At 44.3% G+C, this 18,414-nt stretch overlaps 1 protein-coding gene across 1 annotated transcript in view; it reads right to left on the reverse strand.

Annotated features, from left to right (window-relative positions):
• ntrk3b (neurotrophic tyrosine kinase, receptor, type 3b) overlaps positions 1-18,414 on the reverse strand; it is an 82,489-nt gene that overhangs the window by 36,241 nt on the left and 27,834 nt on the right. Inside the window, exons 4-10 of the mRNA XM_084682122.1 lie at positions 13,144-13,212; positions 7,980-8,134; positions 7,672-7,814; positions 7,295-7,436; positions 3,933-4,238; positions 2,353-2,408; positions 1,976-2,078 (exon numbers count right to left, since the gene is read on the reverse strand). Coding sequence (XP_084538248.1) covers positions 1,976-2,078; positions 2,353-2,408; positions 3,933-4,238; positions 7,295-7,436; positions 7,672-7,814; positions 7,980-8,134; positions 13,144-13,212 — 974 coding nt within the window. The remainder of the gene's footprint in view (positions 1-1,975; positions 2,079-2,352; positions 2,409-3,932; positions 4,239-7,294; positions 7,437-7,671; positions 7,815-7,979; positions 8,135-13,143; positions 13,213-18,414) is intronic.

The following is an 18,414-nucleotide window of genomic DNA, read 5'->3' on the forward strand; positions in this document are numbered from 1 at the left end:
AGAGAGAGAGAGGAGAGAGGAGAGAGAGAGAGACAGAGAGAAAGAAAGAGAGAAAGAAAGAGAGAGAGAGAGAGAGAGAGAGAGAGAGAGAGAGAGAGAGAGAGAGAGAGAGAGAGAATGAGAGAATGAGAGAATGAGAGAATGAGAGAATGAGAGAATGAGAGAATGAGAGAAAGCTGAGTAAGAAGGAAAGGCTGAGTAAGAATAAAAAAGTGAATAAAAAATAAAGAAAGAGAGGACAAGAGCAGTGGGCCTCACTACATGGCAGTGGGGCCTGAAAGGCGAGTAAATCAACTGAATGTAGTAGGACACGCCACGGTGCTGCCTCTAATCGCAATCCCAAGCCCCCTTAAAGAAAAAAAACATCAGGATTTTATTGGATGCCCAAGAATAGTTGGTGATCAAACTACAACAGCCAAAGAGCCGCAGTGATTTAGTGGAGTGAAAATCCAATATGCTTCATCCAAGGAAATGACTTCTTTGGGCTTCTAGCTGATTTTCAAAGAGGGGGTTGGGGGTGGGAGATGGTAGTGGAGTTGGAAGGAAAAACATAGGACAAATCAGTCTCCTGTGTTGGCTCTGCGCCGTGAAAGAGGCCACACTGCCATTTCTGTGAGTCTATTATTTTGTATACAATTTCCGCCACTCACAGTAACGGACAATAAGAAGATGCTTCACTTAAAGTAAATTGGCTCACCTTCTACTGCTCTCGCAAGTGGAGGTCAGTGCAAACAAGAAGAAGAGGGTACAGAGACGCAAGGTGTTACAAGTAATGACAAGTCTTGTTGGAAAACACACTCTTTGGTATGTGACAGTCGTGACGTGAGTTGTTAACAATATGTTGGAAAAAGCTCTCATCTTTTGAACTAGAAAATCACCTTTCTCTACATTTCTCCCAATTACCGGTCTGGAGTGTTAGCTTTGCCACAGACATTAGCATGTTTGTGTGTTTTGCGGCCATCAGAAAAACGACATGCAATACAGTGCACAGGAAAGCTCATCAACTCCGCTCCCAAAATGTAAATTAATTACACAGCGCATCGTTCATCAGAAGAGACTTTGGGGTGAAGCAATAATTGCCACCCATAAATGATTATGCCACAGGAATTCTTTATTGAGGTGACAAACCATTTATAATCCCAGTAAGCAGCTAATTACAGGGGTGGGGAGTGGGCTAACACTATACTAGGCTAACAAAATGAAATTGAATAACTTACAGAGAGTTAAAGAGCCTACTATCAAAATGTACTCTGACAAAACTAACAGAAAGCCAACTGGGACCTCTCCTCTAAATTGCCGTAGATAGGAGACGAACACAGCAAACAACAACATCTAACATCTGGTTAAACTGAGTCAAAATCAGAGATTAGAATCTCAATCCCTTGCTGCAAGAGATCCGCCTATTTATGTCTGTAAAACCTCTAAACAAAGCAGCTGCCAATGCACACGGCGTGCAGACGTTGGGGACCCAACAGTATCAACATTGGTGATAAGAACTGCTGCACAGGCTCCCTCCGCAGAGCGCCTTCCAAATCTGAGGCCCCCAGCTGCTTCACTCCCACACTCATGACTCAGACGCACAATGCTCTTCACCGGGGCCCGTCTGGCCCCCGGCTCCCTTCTACACTATGCCAAAGCCCCAAGATAAGCAGAACCTGGATCCGGCCCAAAATCAAAGCTTGCCCCGTGCACAAAAGCCGTATTCATTCCGTTGAATTCCTCAGCATGATAGACAGACATGAAACTAATTAATTCAGGATCCCATCTGTGATAGCCCAATGCAGCCCACATTATCAGGACCAATGGCTGGTGTATTTCGGGGGTTTGTTTCGGTGGGGGGGGTGGAAGGAAGGGGGGGTAGGTGGTAGGAGAGACCTGGCCAGAGGGCATGAATTGTATCAGGTGATGCAATTGTCGGAAATACCCAGACAAAGCCCAGTCCTGTATGAACAGCTGTACATCTGTGCCGACTCACCTTTCATTCCAAACTTGGAGCGGCGGCCATATTTGTTGATGAGGACAAACAGAACGATGAGCAGCACGCAAGCAAAGCCAGCCAGGCCCACTGCAATGGACACCTGTGGAGGACAGCAGAGGAGGTGTTGCTACTGTTTTAGCTAGGATAGCTACTAATCTATCTGTCTATGTACGATGGCTGTACTAGCCGGCAAAGTATGTCTGGATGAAACAGGGAATCTGAATCCTCATGAGTTGAAAAGAGAATGTAAGTAATTTTTGAGAGATTAAACTATTGCTTGATCTCAGCTTTCCTATTGTCACTGTAACTGTTGTGAGGTATTATATATTTTCATCAACATCGTTAGGGAGACTAAAATTTCCTTTTGAACTCACGCCAAATGTATCCTCTTCAGGTCTGTTAGACTCATTGTCCGATGGCGTGGGGGCAACTGCAACACAGACAAGCTAATGTTAGAGAATTCACAGGAGGCTAAAATCCAATTTCTTCAACATTACCCCACAAATCTCTTCAACTATAAGTCTTTCTTAAAAGTCTATAGAGATATGCTTGATGGTCCAAGAGAGTCCTTTGAATAGAATATCTCTTTAAAACAGGGGCATTTTGCACTGATAGCTCTGAAAAACAGGGACATTAAAAGGACAACCCAGAGCAAGTGCACTGAAGACAGACACACAACCATGAAATTGTCCCCCTCTCTTTCTCTCTCGGGCTGATGGGGAAATTTCAAGTCTGAAGGGCTGGAAAGTGGGAGATCAGAGAGTAATTGTGGCCAAATTAATGGGCCCATGGTAGACTAACTGCTACTGGCACAGCCGTAGAGTACAGTGGAGCAAAAGTGTGTGTGTGTGTATGTGTACTGCCCTCCCTCCCTCCCTCACTCCCTCCAACCTTCCCTCCCTCCCTCCCTCCCTCCCTCCCTCCCTCCCTCCCTCCCTCCCTCCCTCCCTCCCTCCCTCCCTCCCTCTCTCCCTCCCTCCCTCCCTCCCTCCCTCCCTCCCTCCCTCCCCTAGCACTGTAATAATTAGAAGTGCCTTGCCTCTCCAGCACTTTCATTGAACTCTACAATCCCCATGCACTACTGTTATGACAGTAGCTGTCTTTGGCTTTCACCACCTTCCCTGTGTAGCAAAGTCCAACCTGTTCTCCCTCCTTCTCCATCCCAGGGGTGCAAGTGTGTGACGGTGTTTGAGTTTGTGGGGTTGAGAATCTGTGTGTGTGTATGGGTGTGTGAGGGTGTTTGGGTTTGTGGCGGTGAGAATCTGTGTGTGTATGTATGTGTGTGTGTGTGTGTATGTGTGTGTGTGTGTGTGTGTGTATGTGTGTGTGTGTGTGTGTGTGTGTGTGAGGAAGGGGCCCTATGAGAGCAGATCTATCTGGCTGTCCTCTAGCTAATGTGGGCAGGGTAGATTGGAGCGGAACCGAGCCGGGTGGATCCATGGGGCCCCGGTGTCCTCAACCACAGCTCAGCCCTGCCCTCCTGCCATCCCACTTCATTTAAACCCAGACGTTTCCAATCCGTCAATGTCCACCCGCATATTCAGACTTCATAATCCATGGCAGATTGTAATGGATGGCCTCATAGGTAGAGGTAGGGGAGGGCGGAGATGAAGGTCAGAGATTATGCTGTCTACTTTGTTAAAGCTCCTAAATGTGTGGGTTGGGACACGTTAGGCTCGTCATGACAATGCTTACCAGGGACAGAGGACGTCACATGGTATTTCAGGGTATTAGAGAAATGGAAAGCTGTTTTGGTCAAAGGAAAAACTCATTTGAAACTCAGATAATGGAATCATTGCTACAGTGTGTTTATCATGGACTATGCAATGGATTGCTTATCCTTGATAGTAGACCCCAGCCTGTGATAAGCCGAAGGAGAAAGACATTGATATTGAGGATAACCACCAAGATGAAGGTGTGGGACTGGCTGGAGCCAAAGCAGGAGGGCACTGACCATTTTCTTCAAAAGGAGGGGCCGTCAGGAAGTGTCCGTAGACTGTTTTGGTCACGGTTCCGAGGGCGTTACTGGCCTCCAGTGTGTAGTTGCCGTTGTCATAGTGAGTGGGGTTCCTGAAGGTTAGGCATCCCTCCAGGTAGTCCTGGTAGAACTCCATCTCTGTGCGGATGTAGGCATTCTGGAGGATCTCCTTCTGCTTGTGGTACCAGCGCAGTGTTGGGTGGGGGTAGCCACGCACCGTGAACTCTATACACGTGTCATGGCGACGCTCTGGCTCCGCCAGTTTCAGGATGGTTGGTGGAACTGTGACAGGGGAAAAGGAAACTGTGAGACTCTGACACATCAAGGTGCCGCTATCAGTTTGACAACTCTTCTTGTCATAGGAACACATACAGCATACAGAATAATAGTTATTCACAACTTTGGGTGGGTAGGCATGCATAGCTAAACTCAAAAGGGTGCTAACACGTCAACAAATCATCAACTTAGTATTACCAGATGCATTTAATCAACTATTCTTGCAAACACTGTGTGTGTTTGATGAGTCATACTTGCAGCTGCAGCAGGGCAGAGCATTAGTTGGATCTACTGACAAGAGGCAGGTAATATCCCTATGGTCCAGGTATCTATATTCCTCTCCCCCCACCCCACCCCCCCCACCCCCCAGCCCACCCCTAAAAACAAGATTAATGGGAAATGCAGTGTGGTGTCATTTGTTTGTTTGCGTCTGAAACAGATTTTAATAAAGCTTTTAGTCTTTGGATTTCCTGGAGCTGTTGTTCCCGCTTTCCTTCTGTGTGGAGACGAGTGAAGGAGTTCTGATGATAAATCTTCCCAGTAGAAACAGCAAGGCACTCAGCCGCCAAAACAGATGACGCGCGTGTGTGTGAGCCGCGTGAGTGTGTGAGAGGGGGTAAAAAGAGCACGAGAAACAGAGAGAGAGAAAGAGAGAGGAAAAAACAGAGCGATTGTGTGTGTGTGTGTGTGTGTGTGCGTGTGTGTAGGTGTGTATGGTCTTGCGTGTGCATGTGTTTGTGTGTCACATCAGCATGCTGCAGCACCCTTCCCCTGCCCTGCCTGCTCTCTCATCTCCAGCATGCCTGTCATTGAGTGAGCCCTGCAGCTGCCCGAGGCTAGCCCGGTCTGCAATGCAGTCCCTCAGAGACGGAGACAGGGAGGGGACAGAGAGCAGGGAGGGCGACTGATGGTGTGTATTTGAGCATATCTGCGTGTGTGCGAGCGTGTGTGTCCATACGTCTCAATGTGTCTCTCTCTGAGAGTTTGTGCGTGTGTGTGTGTGTGTGTGTGCGTGCGCGTGCATAGGTCTCAATGTGTCTCTCTCTGAGAGTTTGCGTGTGTGTGTGTGTCTGAAGGAGTTAGGAACTGAGGAAAGAGAGCGTGAGAAACACGGAGGGAGGGGGAATCACTGAGGGGAAAAGAAGAAGCAGAGGACGATCGAGGAGCTGGAGAGGATGGAGAGAAAGAGTGCCCCCCCTCCTCCTCCCCCACCCCCACCTACTCTGCCTTACTGATGGACACGTAGGGACAGATCCATTTTCTCCTCAATGTGCCGCTGTCATCACATCATCTCCCCGGGTCTCAGTCGATACAATAAGTCATTATAGCCCTCCATGTTGGACAACAGCAACACTGTGTCCTGGTAATGTCAACATGAAGATGACGGGCTTTGATAAACCCCACGTCTTTGATGAGCGCTGACACGCCATACAAGCATGCAGTACTTTTATAACGTTATCTAATGCTAACACATATCTTCTTTTCAAAGCGAATGAGGTTCCAACAAGTTGATGCTAGAATGTGGGCTGCAGGCGACAATGGGTTGCGATCTGCTCTGTTGTACAAAATAACAAGTCACACTGTTAGGCTGTCGAGTCCTTTCCCTGTGGAGTCCAGTATTCTAACCAGCACTGCATTTCATAGAGGTAGGCTTGCTAACACTTCACAACACGCCAATAATAAAAAGCAAGTTAACTTCAAAGAAAACCTGCATGAAATGTGTAAAATATAAATAAAAAATTATAACAATTCCGGGACCTCCACTGTTCTCTTGGTGAGGCGGGAAACGTTGTGCGCAGTTGGTAGAGGACAAAGTAGTGATCTATTGAAAACAGGAAGAACAATTCTGTGAAGCTTCCATTGTGGATAATTGCAGACTTGCTAAACTTGCTAATTCTGACGACTGTCACACATGACGGAAGGCAGACTCATTTCTCTGTTAGTCATCCTCCATCCTCAGAACAGTAGAAAACCTATTTTACGACATTTCCTGAGACAATAGGCAGTTGCAGAAGAGGAGATGTAATTACCACAAAAGCATGTGGTGTAAAATTGATAAGTTAATCTGCAGCACCAGGAAAAGAGATGAACAAAAGCCACGAAGAAGTGTGCAGCGTACACTGGTAGAGAGGTACGACCGGAGAATATCTATACATTTTGGTGTGTGGGCAAACGTCAATCTTATGTAATGACGTAACAACAAAATACTCTCTAGTAAGTCATTATCTCATCAGAGCTCTCCACAACAGGTTGAAGAATTTCACTCTCTCACAATATGCACCTGTTAAATAGCATAAATATTTGGTTTTGAGTCAAATACTGAAGACAAAAGCCCTGTGATCAGAGCTGGCTTTTCATAAAGGTTGACACATGAGGCTGTGAGACATGCAGTATTTATGTGAACATGTTTCCTGATGGTGATCTAATTATTCATTTTATTACAGTGATGGCTGTTTCTCTTTTTTTCCTACCTATTTCCACTTCCATATCTGCGATGTGAGGTTTCAGACAGGCTAGAGGGTGTATTCTCGCTAATTGGCGACATCAATTTCACTCCATTTAGAACCATGCAACACCTCATTGCATTCTAAATGTACCTGCAGAAATAGACGGTTTCACCTGATAATGGATGGATTTTTCCTTTATTGAGAGAGCAGGGCTGTAAATTATTCTCTGCACTTGTCAGTGACATTAATAATATATAAATATGTATTTAAAATCCTGATCATTCCCTAACAATACATCAAAACAAAGTAATACACGTATATCATTGGATGCATCATAAAAGTTGCATAAAACTTTGCAACAAACCTTGCACACTACAACCGAGGCACACACAGCTATCCTTTGAAGTTGACAATACATCCGTTTTCCTTCTGCCTTCGTATTTGCTCATTAAATAACGTCCCTAATTGGGCCTCAGTCACCTGGCAGTTTAGCTCAGTTTTGAATCGGAGAGTGAGGAAGCAGGAAAGAAATCTCAGTCCATGTATTTAAATAACCCCATTCATTTCAAACATGCTGGATAGAACACAGATAAGATTAGACAAACCAGAACCTACACTGAACATTGAGCTGGATGGAGGAGTTGGTCATCCCCACCACATTCTCAGCGATGCAGGTCAGCTGGAAGAAGTTGTCGTCACGGCTGACGTTGACCAGCGTCAGGTTGATAGAGTGAATGTTGGGCCAGTACACGTTGGACTGCAAGAACAGAGCATGAGGGAGGGAGGAGAGAGAGGACAGGGGATAAGAGGGAGGAAGAATTTGAGAGAAAGACAGAGAGAGGGGGAAAAAGAGAGAGAGTAGAGAGAGAGAGAGAGAGAGAGAGAGAGAGAGAGAGAGAGAGAGAGAGAGAGAGAGAGAGAGAGAGAGTTTAAACCAGACTTTGGACAACAGAGGAAGGAGGAGGAGACGAACAATGATTGGTCAGACTCACCAGATGTGTGTTGATGGAGTGGAGACCACCAACAGTCCAGTCCACCTCTGGGAGGGGGGCTCCTGATCCATTGCAGCTTACTGTCACATTGTCCCCCTCCATCACTGTCAGGTTAGAGTGGCTCACACTGATCTCAGGCAGGTCTGAGAGGAGGAACACACACGCACACAAACAGAAACACACACACATATCAAGACATAGCAGGCATCCACGGACACTCACGGACATGCAAACAGAAACACAAACACACAGTGAGTGACACTTGTAACCCGTCACCCCGAGAACATGGGTGAGGCATGTACACCTACCGCAGTTGCCAATGTACATGTGGCGGAGCTCGATCTTGGATGCTCCGTTCCTGCAGTACAGCTGCTGGGTGTGCAGCCCTGCCTCCCCCCTCTGCTGCCACAGCTGGATCCAGCGGATGTCACAGCCGCACTCAAACACCACGCCATCCAGCCTCCTGCAGAACACCAGGACAAACAACAACAACAACATCAGCAACAGCGACGGCAATCAGCCCCCATGAATACCAAACAACATAGTAGGTGGTTCAGATCAATCAGGCTGGCACAGTGAGGCCCATTTGAAGGGAGTTTTGAGCTTTTGTGTGGAAAGAGGAATGATTATGCTTGAATCGAGGGAAGGTCACTGAGAGATATGTGATTGGGTGATCAATCCTGGGTGTGTTTCAGTGTAAGGCTTGTGTTATTCTATTTATGTACGTGTTGCTTGAGAGGGTATGTTGTATAATGAAGAGACGCATTATTCAACATTCCAGGAGTCAGTGTTTTACATATGCTAATGTGTCTTCACCGATTGGCCGGTTTTATCAAGATGAATGACCATCCGAACGTCCTTGATAAGGGTCAACCTTACATCGCTGGTAATCATAAATTATGCATCATATCCACGGTTCTCTATAAAGTAATTTGATTGAAATATTTCACAGGTGGATCACAAATTAGGTAGTCAGGTTCTTCTATCATATTCAAAACAAGCTGTGATACATTTTCATCATGCTAATGGTTAAAAAAACTGGGTCAAAAGCAGTTCATGCCCAAACCACAACGCCTTTCAATAGCCAGTAACAGGTGACGCTCATCGCTTATTAAATTGCAAATAAATTAATCAGCATGGGTTGTAAACCAGTAATTATTTCCCCTCTGTTCCCCTGATACAGTGCCAGAGTGGCAGCCATGTATTCTTCCTGTATAATGAGTCTGGGCCGTGCGAACCGGGGTCCCTAAACTGGGCTGCAGGGTTCTCAGGGAGAAGGTTTTCATTAAACACTCGACTAGCAACACCTCATCTGAGACTGGCTCAGTCCTCACCGGGGCCTGCATGGCCAAGCACTCCCCCCGCCCTGTAATTATCATCATTAATATAACCACTGGCTCCATACGCAGGCTTCTATTCATCTGTGAGGAGTTAACACAGACAGATATGCAAATATGCTGGGTTGGCAGGAGCGCTGGTGAGACTGGACGAAAGAATCCAAGCGGAAAAAGTGAAATTTTATGTTCTCAACATACAGTTTAACATGCAATTAGATGATTAATTGCTTGTTTTGGGGGAATGCACACTATTTCCTAATATGCCAAGAGTATCAGCAGCAGCAATGGCTTAAATGTGAACCATTTGCAGGAACCATAAACATTGTTACATGACCCACAAAACAGAGCTTGCAGCGGGATTTTTCCTTCAAGCTAACAATCGGCTAGGCATTCAAGAAGGCCTAATGATCAACAACAGATGCTGGTTGACTGAAAAATCACACACAGGTGCCTGTGCAGAACTGAACTGGCATCCGTACAACAATAGGATATAGAGTAGGTTGTTACTCATGGGCTTTGATCTCAGCTTGAATAGTCTTCAATATCCCTTTTACCATGCATAAAATTATATTAGCTTTTAAATCCTGCTTATTTCCTAAATCCCCCCCACACACACTCCTATTTTACCCACATTTAACACAGGCAACATCAATTTTGTGTTTGGTATTTTGGTTTCTGATACTTGTTTTACTATCACTCTCTCTCTGTCTTTATAGCTCTCTCTTTCTGTTTCTCTCCTTCTATTTCTCTCTCTCTAAATCTCTCTATTTCTAGCTGTGTCATTACTTCTGCCTTGTTCCAGGTACTCAACTTGTCAGTTTTTCAGTGTCACTTTTATTGGGTCCAGATGCTGGGTGGTTGGTGAGTGGAGGTGGAGGCCATGCATTTAAGGTGCTAGAGAGATAATGTAGCTGTCAAGTAGGCAGCCTGCCAGCCCATTGCCACAGATTGCCTGCAGACAGACCCATTCAAATAGCTCTTACCAGCAAAACAGGGCTCAATGTACAGTCGTTGTAAGAGCTTTCACGTGAGCGGTGGAACTGTTTCCCAGATTCAAGATTGCCTCCTATTACTTTCCAATGATAGATAAGGCCTACCATTTCCGATGTCTCACTGTCTAATGTCTGCTCTCTGGAGAATGTTATCAGGATAATGGACAATGTTTTCAGGTTAAAGTGTTCAGCAATACAAAAACAAATATTGTGTGTCCTTCAGTCAATCAGAGCTCCGGCTTTCTCTGTTATGTTTTCCCTATTCAGTGTAGCAAACACCAGGGTTAGCCAGACTCCCAGGGGCTCTCACAGTGGCTAGCTTTCTTAAATGACTATGGCATAATTTGGCTGGGGGAACCAGACCTTACTTGGCTTATCCACAACACCACCTGCACCGCAATCATTTAGACATTTAAGAAGTGGGAGGCAGGTCAGATGAGTATTTAAGAAGTAAGAGTCAAACAAAGTTGCAGCTTATGAGGAACTTTTTTTCCTTCTCCTGAGTAGTTAATCTTGGCCTCTACAGCCACCTTGGTGTTTTCAGATGTGTGAAGTACAATAACAAGACTCCAAGACTGCAGGTGCATATTAACAAACTTTAATTATCTCACCTCATCTATCTCTTATTGGCTGCTCAGGTGGCCCCTGGGCTCCCTATAGAAATCCTTCTAATCCATGACAAGACCCATCAAAAGCCTGGCAAGTTTTATCTTTCCATTTTAGTCAAACGGAAATCCCTTTCATGGAGAGACGCATAAATGTTTGGATTTGTGGAGCCCTCTGCTTCATGGAGAGAGTAGGATTAAAGTAAAGTCAACAGAATAAAAGGATTGAGGATGCACACTGCCTCTGGCAAACGGGTTTAGTTGCAAACTGAAAAAAAAAAACTTATATTTAAGTGATAGGAGGTGGGGGGTAGTGAATGAGCTTCCTTGACAGTGGATGTGCTACTCAGGCATCTCCAATCATAGTACCCTTGGAGCAACAACAGCATATTTAGCATTAAGCAACCTTTCACCCTGATACAATTCACAGGCTTACGATGGGTCAGCATGTGTAGCAGGTCTGTAAACTCTCCTCCATTGGCTGAAGGGCACAGACTGACAAAAAGCAACATGAACCAGAGTAGGAGCTTGACTTCATTGTGGAAAACTCAAAGCCTTGTTAGGCCTCTTTCAACAGAACTACGAAGAACCTCGGGTGACTGAGGGCATGCTATATCTGTCAGAAAAAAATGAAGAAATAAACTCGTCGTATTGACACTCAACTAGCTTTGACAATTAGCTCTTGATAACTAAAGTTGGATTTTAGCGGATGTATATGAGACAACAGTAAGGCAGATGCTTTCGTCTGAATCTCATGATTCTCCTCTTTAGTTTTTCCCCAAGGTGTCTGGAACAGTATGCAGAAATTATGTCATTCACTGCAAACAAACAGCTCTCATACACTGTCAATTGATAGGCCTAAATCATGTTTCGCAAAGTACTTTAAAATCATGTTTCAAGAACACTTTCCGCCTCAGATTTTTGAGACCAAAATAAAACCAAATAAGACCAAAAGGCCAAGCCTTCTCCTCGTGGTGGGAAACAACTGTTATTTCAGATGGTTTAATGTGTCTCTGTTTATATATAAAATGGATGTGGTTTGACGTGCTGGGACGCATTAGTCAAAAAATTGCAGACTAAACATTCGCACCCCCTGGTAGATGTGCTTACTGTAATGTGGAGTGATTGACTTGCAGTGTTAATACACTTATATTAGAATGATTATTGCAGTAATGTGCCAGTGTCTCCATTGGATCCAGTGATTCATTTCCTGTTAACTCAGCTTGATTCCACATGGCTTCTTTCTTATGTAACTCAGTGCCATGCCTCTGTGATCGTGTTGACACCAAATCACGCCCCTTTTACCAAAACCCAAGCCTCAATCTCCTATTCTTGTAGAATATCAGATATGAAATGTTAAGTTGACCGGAAAATCCCCTGGCGTCCTTTGTCCTCCATGTGGAACGGCGAAGAAAAAACTGGGAAACATCTAGACTGTAATTCATCGAGAGGGAGGCATGGAGAGGAGAGAGGAAGGCGGGGGGAAGGGGGGGCGAGGTAGCAAAGGGCATTGTGCACAGGCACAAATATTCACTTAGGAAGTCCAATAGTCTGTTGGGGGACAGTGTGACACTACATTTACATTTTTACATTTAGTCATTTAGCAGACACTCTTATCCAGAGCGACTTACAGTAAGTACAGGGACATTCCCGCCAAGGCAAGTAGGGTGAAGTGCCTTCCCCAAAGACACAACATCATTTGGCATGGCAGGGAATTGATCCAGCAACCTTTGGATTACTATCCCGACACCCTCACCGCTCAGCCATCTGACTTCCACTACCGTATGACCGGGCTTTCTCTTCTCACGTCCTTATCTATACAGCAGGACTACCCCGTTAGCATTATCACACACAGTAGCCTCCCCCCTACCCCCACTCACCCCATCTTTCTCCTCAAAGGATCTGCCCTGCTTCTACCTCTGGAAATAGCACAATAAGGAGGGCTGCTTTAAATAGGCCTTCCCCCTACACACCCCATGTGACCACACCCTACAGCCTGGTGTCATCAGGCTGGTGTAGAGGCAGCGTTGGGCCGAGCAGGGAAGATCCTACCCCTCCACATGACAGGGCAGGTGCGCTGATGGACAGGGCTTCTATAATGATGTGCAAATTACAATGCAGGTCTAGACTGAAATGTTCTCCTCGGTGGTGAAAGAGCAAACTCATTTTATAAACACACTGATTGCTCAAATATTCATGACAAACAAGAAAATGAGGTCAGACTCTCCCTCCTACAAAACCATTACGTTTCCTGTGCGTGTCTTAATTAAGTCGGGTGTAAATGACTTTGAAGATCACTGTGCCACGACACCGCAGTTAAGTTGAAGCTGAGCCACCCTTCCGTTTTTTTTTAATCCTCCATCTCAAACAAATTAGAGGTTTTGCACAACCCAGACATGAATTATAATAGCATTTACTAAAAGCGATTATTGTTTGGGCAGAATTGTGTGTGAGAATGACGCTGATGCTGATCTAATTTAAACCACAACCTTTTTTTTACCTTAGCACGAGGCAGATGAAATAAAGGAGCAAACTTACAGCTCAGATAGTTGTAGGTTTTGAAACAGCTGCCATGACAGCGTGGTCAGGGGGTTCTTTGCCAGGTTTCTGCAGAGAAAGAGAGAAAAAAAGAAAAGTGAAAAAAGAGTGAATGTTAACCACAGGCAAGTAAGGACAGACCTGGATGGAAATAGGGCAAGAAACTGCAAACGGCTATCGACAAACCAGAGGAAACAGGATCAGCTGCAGGAATCGTGCGGTTCAGGCAACTCAATAAAAGAAACTTGGCCATTTTCAAGTCAACAAATTCAATTGACTTAAGTAAACCCCCAGGGGACTGTAAAAGCCACCAAATTCAATAGGAATGGTCGGAAACCTCATAAGTGATCTGACCAGAACACTTGAGGTCAGTTTTAATATAAAACAGACTTTCTTTCAGATTTTATCTGAGGTTCCATGATGATGCTATAGATACTGATGTGGCGGCCCACTATAAGACGGCCTTTTCAAACTCTCCTATCATACAGTTAGTATGAGCACTGACATAGATGAATAAAATTAGGGCAGAAGCGGAGAACAAATTGTATTACGTCATGAATATTTCATTTGGGTTCACTCTGCCAAAGCACAGCTTTTACAGTCTGCTTCAGTGCAATCTACATGGGCTGTTACGCATGATGCGCATGTTACATTTGATTTGAAACATATGCATAGCAAAATTCATAATATGAACCCACTATGCAATGTTTCAGCAACAAGCAACGGTATCTGTTCACACCAGATAGTTGGTAGTAGCTCAAAGCATTGCATTGAATTTCAAACAATGAAAGGACTACGCAGGCCTTAAAGGATGTTCCTTAACATATATAAAGTGTATAAACATATTTATCCTTCTATACTGGTATATTGGTACATATTTCTCAACTCTCTAATTTACATACCTTTCAAAAAATACAAATATGCCTATCTTGCCCCACACTTTCAGTTACGAAGGACACACACATTTTATCAGTAACTTATGCAAACAGGCATCTGTGCCGTGGTTGCAGATGTTGCTCCACTGTTTGGCCTGCCTTTCCTCCCAGGCTTCTTTAGAAAGTCGTCTAACAAGCAGCGCTCAGTGATAAGGCCTATTTCCATGGCAACAGGGAGCTAAGGATCCTGCAACCTTTCTCATTTCCTGTGATACTCGGGGAGGAGTTGTTGGTTCTGTGGGTTATCCGCTGTCAACGCATGAAGAGACCTGTGGGAAGTCTTAACACACATCCCCGGGTTCACACACACACACACACACACCCACACACGCCCGCACAGACACTCTCACCTGGAGACACAACATACACACCCATACAACAACACACACCACATCCAGTTTAAACACAAGAAACACACAGACTGACACGCAGAACAACACCCATATCTGAGTCACCCCTCTTACTATCTCAACGAAAGGCAGCCTCGAACAGTTTGGAAGAAGGTTTCAAAACAGAAAAAGGCAAAATGCTTAACAATAGCTGCAATCTGCATTAATTCAACAAAGTCCAAATCCACTGCTCCCCTGGTAAATAGACCCAGACTCAACAGAGAGTAACAGAAATGTGTGAATACAGTATATCATGAAACAGAATATTCACTGACATTCCCCATGAAAAAAGTACTCCCAACGGGTACAGACTCGGTGCCACAGACTGAATAAATTAGGGAAATGCTACAGATTGAAAAGAAGCCCTTGCAGGTCCTCATTAAGCAGGGTACAGCTCGTGGCTACGGGGTAACACTATACCCTTGCACACACTTGTTCCATTTAATAGACGTGTGTTTTGTAGAGCTCTGGAAGCACCAGCACGTGTCCCTAAAGTGCTTGTATGTGTTTTAACGGACATGTTAAAGAGTTGTGTTTGTCACTGAGAGAGGGGTAGAGAATGAGAAAGAGATAGAAGGGAGAGAGATACAAAAAGATGTAGCGCCTTGGTTGATTTCTAACCAGCAGACGTTAATGTCAGTGTTAACCTTGAGTGGCACTGCAGTCAGACGGCATACGGATGAACATCTGCACCTGAGAATGAGCTAGAACTGGTCTCTGTTCTGCCAGCCAGAGGCTAAAACAAACGCATCAGTGATAGAGCATGAGCAGGGGAGAGAATCAGCTCCCTCTAAATGGAACAAGGACTATACCCTTAAGTCTCAAGATAGCAGTTACACAAGCGCCAGCCTGAGCTCTCTCTCTCTCTCTCTCTCTCTCTCTCTCTCTCTCTCTCTCTCTCTCTCTCTCTCTCTCTCTCTCTTTCTTGTGGATGCTAGGTGGGCAGTGCTGCATGTATGTATTCCAACAAGAGGGGGAGGGTGTAAGCATATTCGGAGACCTCTCGCCCAAAGCTGGCAGGAAGTGTTCTTTTCTCAAAGGTCATCCTTCGCCACTGCAAGGAGAAATGTCAGCTAAAAGTGGATTCGGGGGGGTGGGAGGGGGCCAAAGTAAGTAAATTAATAAATAAATAAACAAATAAGCAAATAAGCCTTCACAGCTAATGCAAGGCTAAAAAGATTAACAGTGGGTGGGGAGGTGTTGATTATTAAACTGAAAAATTTGTAGAGTAGAAAATGTATGTGTTTACTTTATAGAGAGGTTGAATCCGTTTTTACATGTTTTGAAAGGCCAACAACCCAGTAATCATTTCAGAGAGTTTCCTATTAAGACCAAAACACTCAGGCAGAACTAAATCACTGGTTCCAAATCATAAAACCATGCGTTCCACACGCTAGAATCTAACTTCTTGCATAGACCTTTTTCCACATACAAGTTTCATAAAGTTGGAAAAGCGACGTGCAGTGCAGTTGGATCCACCTAGGAGGTTAATATTGATGGAAACCAGTCCCTGCGTGAAGTATGGGGGTGAATATCAAGCAGCAGCATCCTGTGTGTTAGCTCTCCTCCAGATGAAGACAGAAGCTCTGGGGGCTCTGGGGTCACGAGGGGCCTGGGCTTCTTCAATAATGCTCTTTAATCACATATGTCAATGGGAAACTGTGGCCACGTTCTGGAAGCAACGCTAATGAGAGCTGAAGCCCTGTAGTTATCTATTCTGTTGAGGGAACAGCACCAGAACATAACTTTACAGTGGATCCCTGCTGAAGATGAACTGTTTTGGAATTGTGAGTATGGTTCAATTTCTCTAGCAACTTGCAGGTACAGTACCAGACCATACTAATCTAACTGGATCTGTATTCATGCGTCTTGTGTCGATCAGTGTGTTTGTAGATTTTACAGTGAAGTTTCATGCCGTCGACCATCTTAATTCTCAAAACGCGAAGACTCTGTGCCAGATTCTTTTCCTGACACCACAGTTAGACGCTTTTTTTTACTTACAATATCTCTCAATATGACTGAAAGGTGAAAAAGTCCTGTCGTTTATTATCCAACAGGGATCAGTGATAGCCATCGAAGTTTTAGCAGCAGTACATGTTCAAGTTAGAAGGTGGCCATTTTAATTGTCTTTCACAACCGTTCTACAAGGTTGGAACAGGGATATCCCTGCAATCCTCACTGCATGGAAATGAAATGGATTGAAATGAAAAAAGGAATCGATTATTTTTTTCCTCAATGAATTTCATATTCTTGAAACGATTCTCATTTCCTGAGGTGAGCCAGCCGATATCCCTTTGTTTAAAAGAATCACCGTAACTAATGGCCTCCCTGTCTGAGGTCTGGATTGAATACAACGCAACGTTTTTCAGTAATAGACTCTCCTGGGGTTGAATCCTCTCTGTTCATATTCAATAGTATCTTGTGAAATGACAGTCTTCGGTACAAAGTCTCCCACAACCTTTTCTGAAACCCCTGGAAATATTCCCTTGTTACTGGGGAAGAACAATTCCCTCTACCTCTGACCTTACCACGACAAGCTATGGATCAAGTATAAAGGTCATAGGTGGATCTCTCTATCAATCAATCTCTTCACCAATCAAAACAGCCATAGCATACAGTACAAGGATTGTATTCTATAGCTTCTCGTAAATGCTAACCTTTTTTGTTTTCACTCAGCTCAGTGCTTCAGTCTAACTCACTCAGTCCATATTTCATGAATCCACCAGTTATACCGCATATTTCTCAACACTGTCCCCAAGGTTTTAAAAGTGCTTGTGTGTGTGGGGCGAGGGGTTTGTAAACTCTATAAAACTCCATCCCAACTATGGTGACATAAACCCCTCTATGAGCTCCTGCATCTTTGCATGCCCAGGAATTCTTTCCGAAGACATCTCAGAACGTCAGATTATCGTCTCATACAGCTGTCGAACATTTGACTTTTCAAAGGACAGCAGAGCCCTCGTAACGTCTGCCACATCTATCATTCAAAGACAGGCTGGGTCTAAAGACGCATTGTGAATAATTCACTAATGTCTGATGGAGAGAAGAGCTGTGCTAAGTTGCATGGGAGTTTTTGAGAACCAAACAGAAGTCATGGTGTGTTGAATTGTATCCACACTAAGATCTCTGCAGTGTTATTGATAAAGGATCAAAATTAATCTAGTTCAAATCTATTACCTCTGGGAAGAATCTATCACAATCAAAAGCAGGAAGTACCGTGATATTAATTCATCACTGCATAAAATTCAATTAGTGAAAACTGTGGAGGAAAAAACTTCAAACAGGCTTCACTTCATTAGAACAGAAGATATTGTTCACTATAAATCTGCACCAGTCCTAGGTATGGTGGGCTCTGGGGAGCAAGGCTAAAAATAAGGGATTCTTTTATCTCAACAAAGATTCTCTCAATGCCATATCTGTTCTTGTGTATATCTGATCTTAAACTGGCGATTTCAAGAGCCATTAACCTCTTTGAGTTCCTCATTCCTCTGTGAGCAGTTAAACCAACGGAACGTCAATCACTCATACTCTTTTAAAATAGATCGCTTTGTGGCCATGACAGATACAGTTTTGTCAGTGAACAGTTCTAATAATAAAAAAAAAGCAACATCTCTAGTTACACGCATATACAAAGGAATAACTTAATAATGATGTGACGAAATACATGCAACTGTACTCGCAGCGAATCAGAGTGGTCTACAGTTCATGCGTTCCCAGTGTTTTCTATATCCACTGTAGTTACAGTACCACCATGAAATACACCTAAATGACTGTAACAAGACCTTAAGGCTTTGAAGTGCCAGGAGCTGTAGTCCCTGACCAGCTATACCAAGTCAACCTTCTCTGGGTTCCAGTTTTATGAAGAAAAAAAAATCCCTAAGAAATCAATAAAGAGGTAGGAGTAGATTAAAGCAGCTATGAAGACACTGAGGCGTGCCGTATTGTAC

Source organism: Hypomesus nipponensis, chromosome 19 (genome assembly GCF_054491055.1).
Source record: "Hypomesus nipponensis isolate SF chromosome 19, ASM5449105v1, whole genome shotgun sequence".
NCBI lineage: Eukaryota > Metazoa > Chordata > Actinopteri > Osmeriformes > Osmeridae > Hypomesus > Hypomesus nipponensis.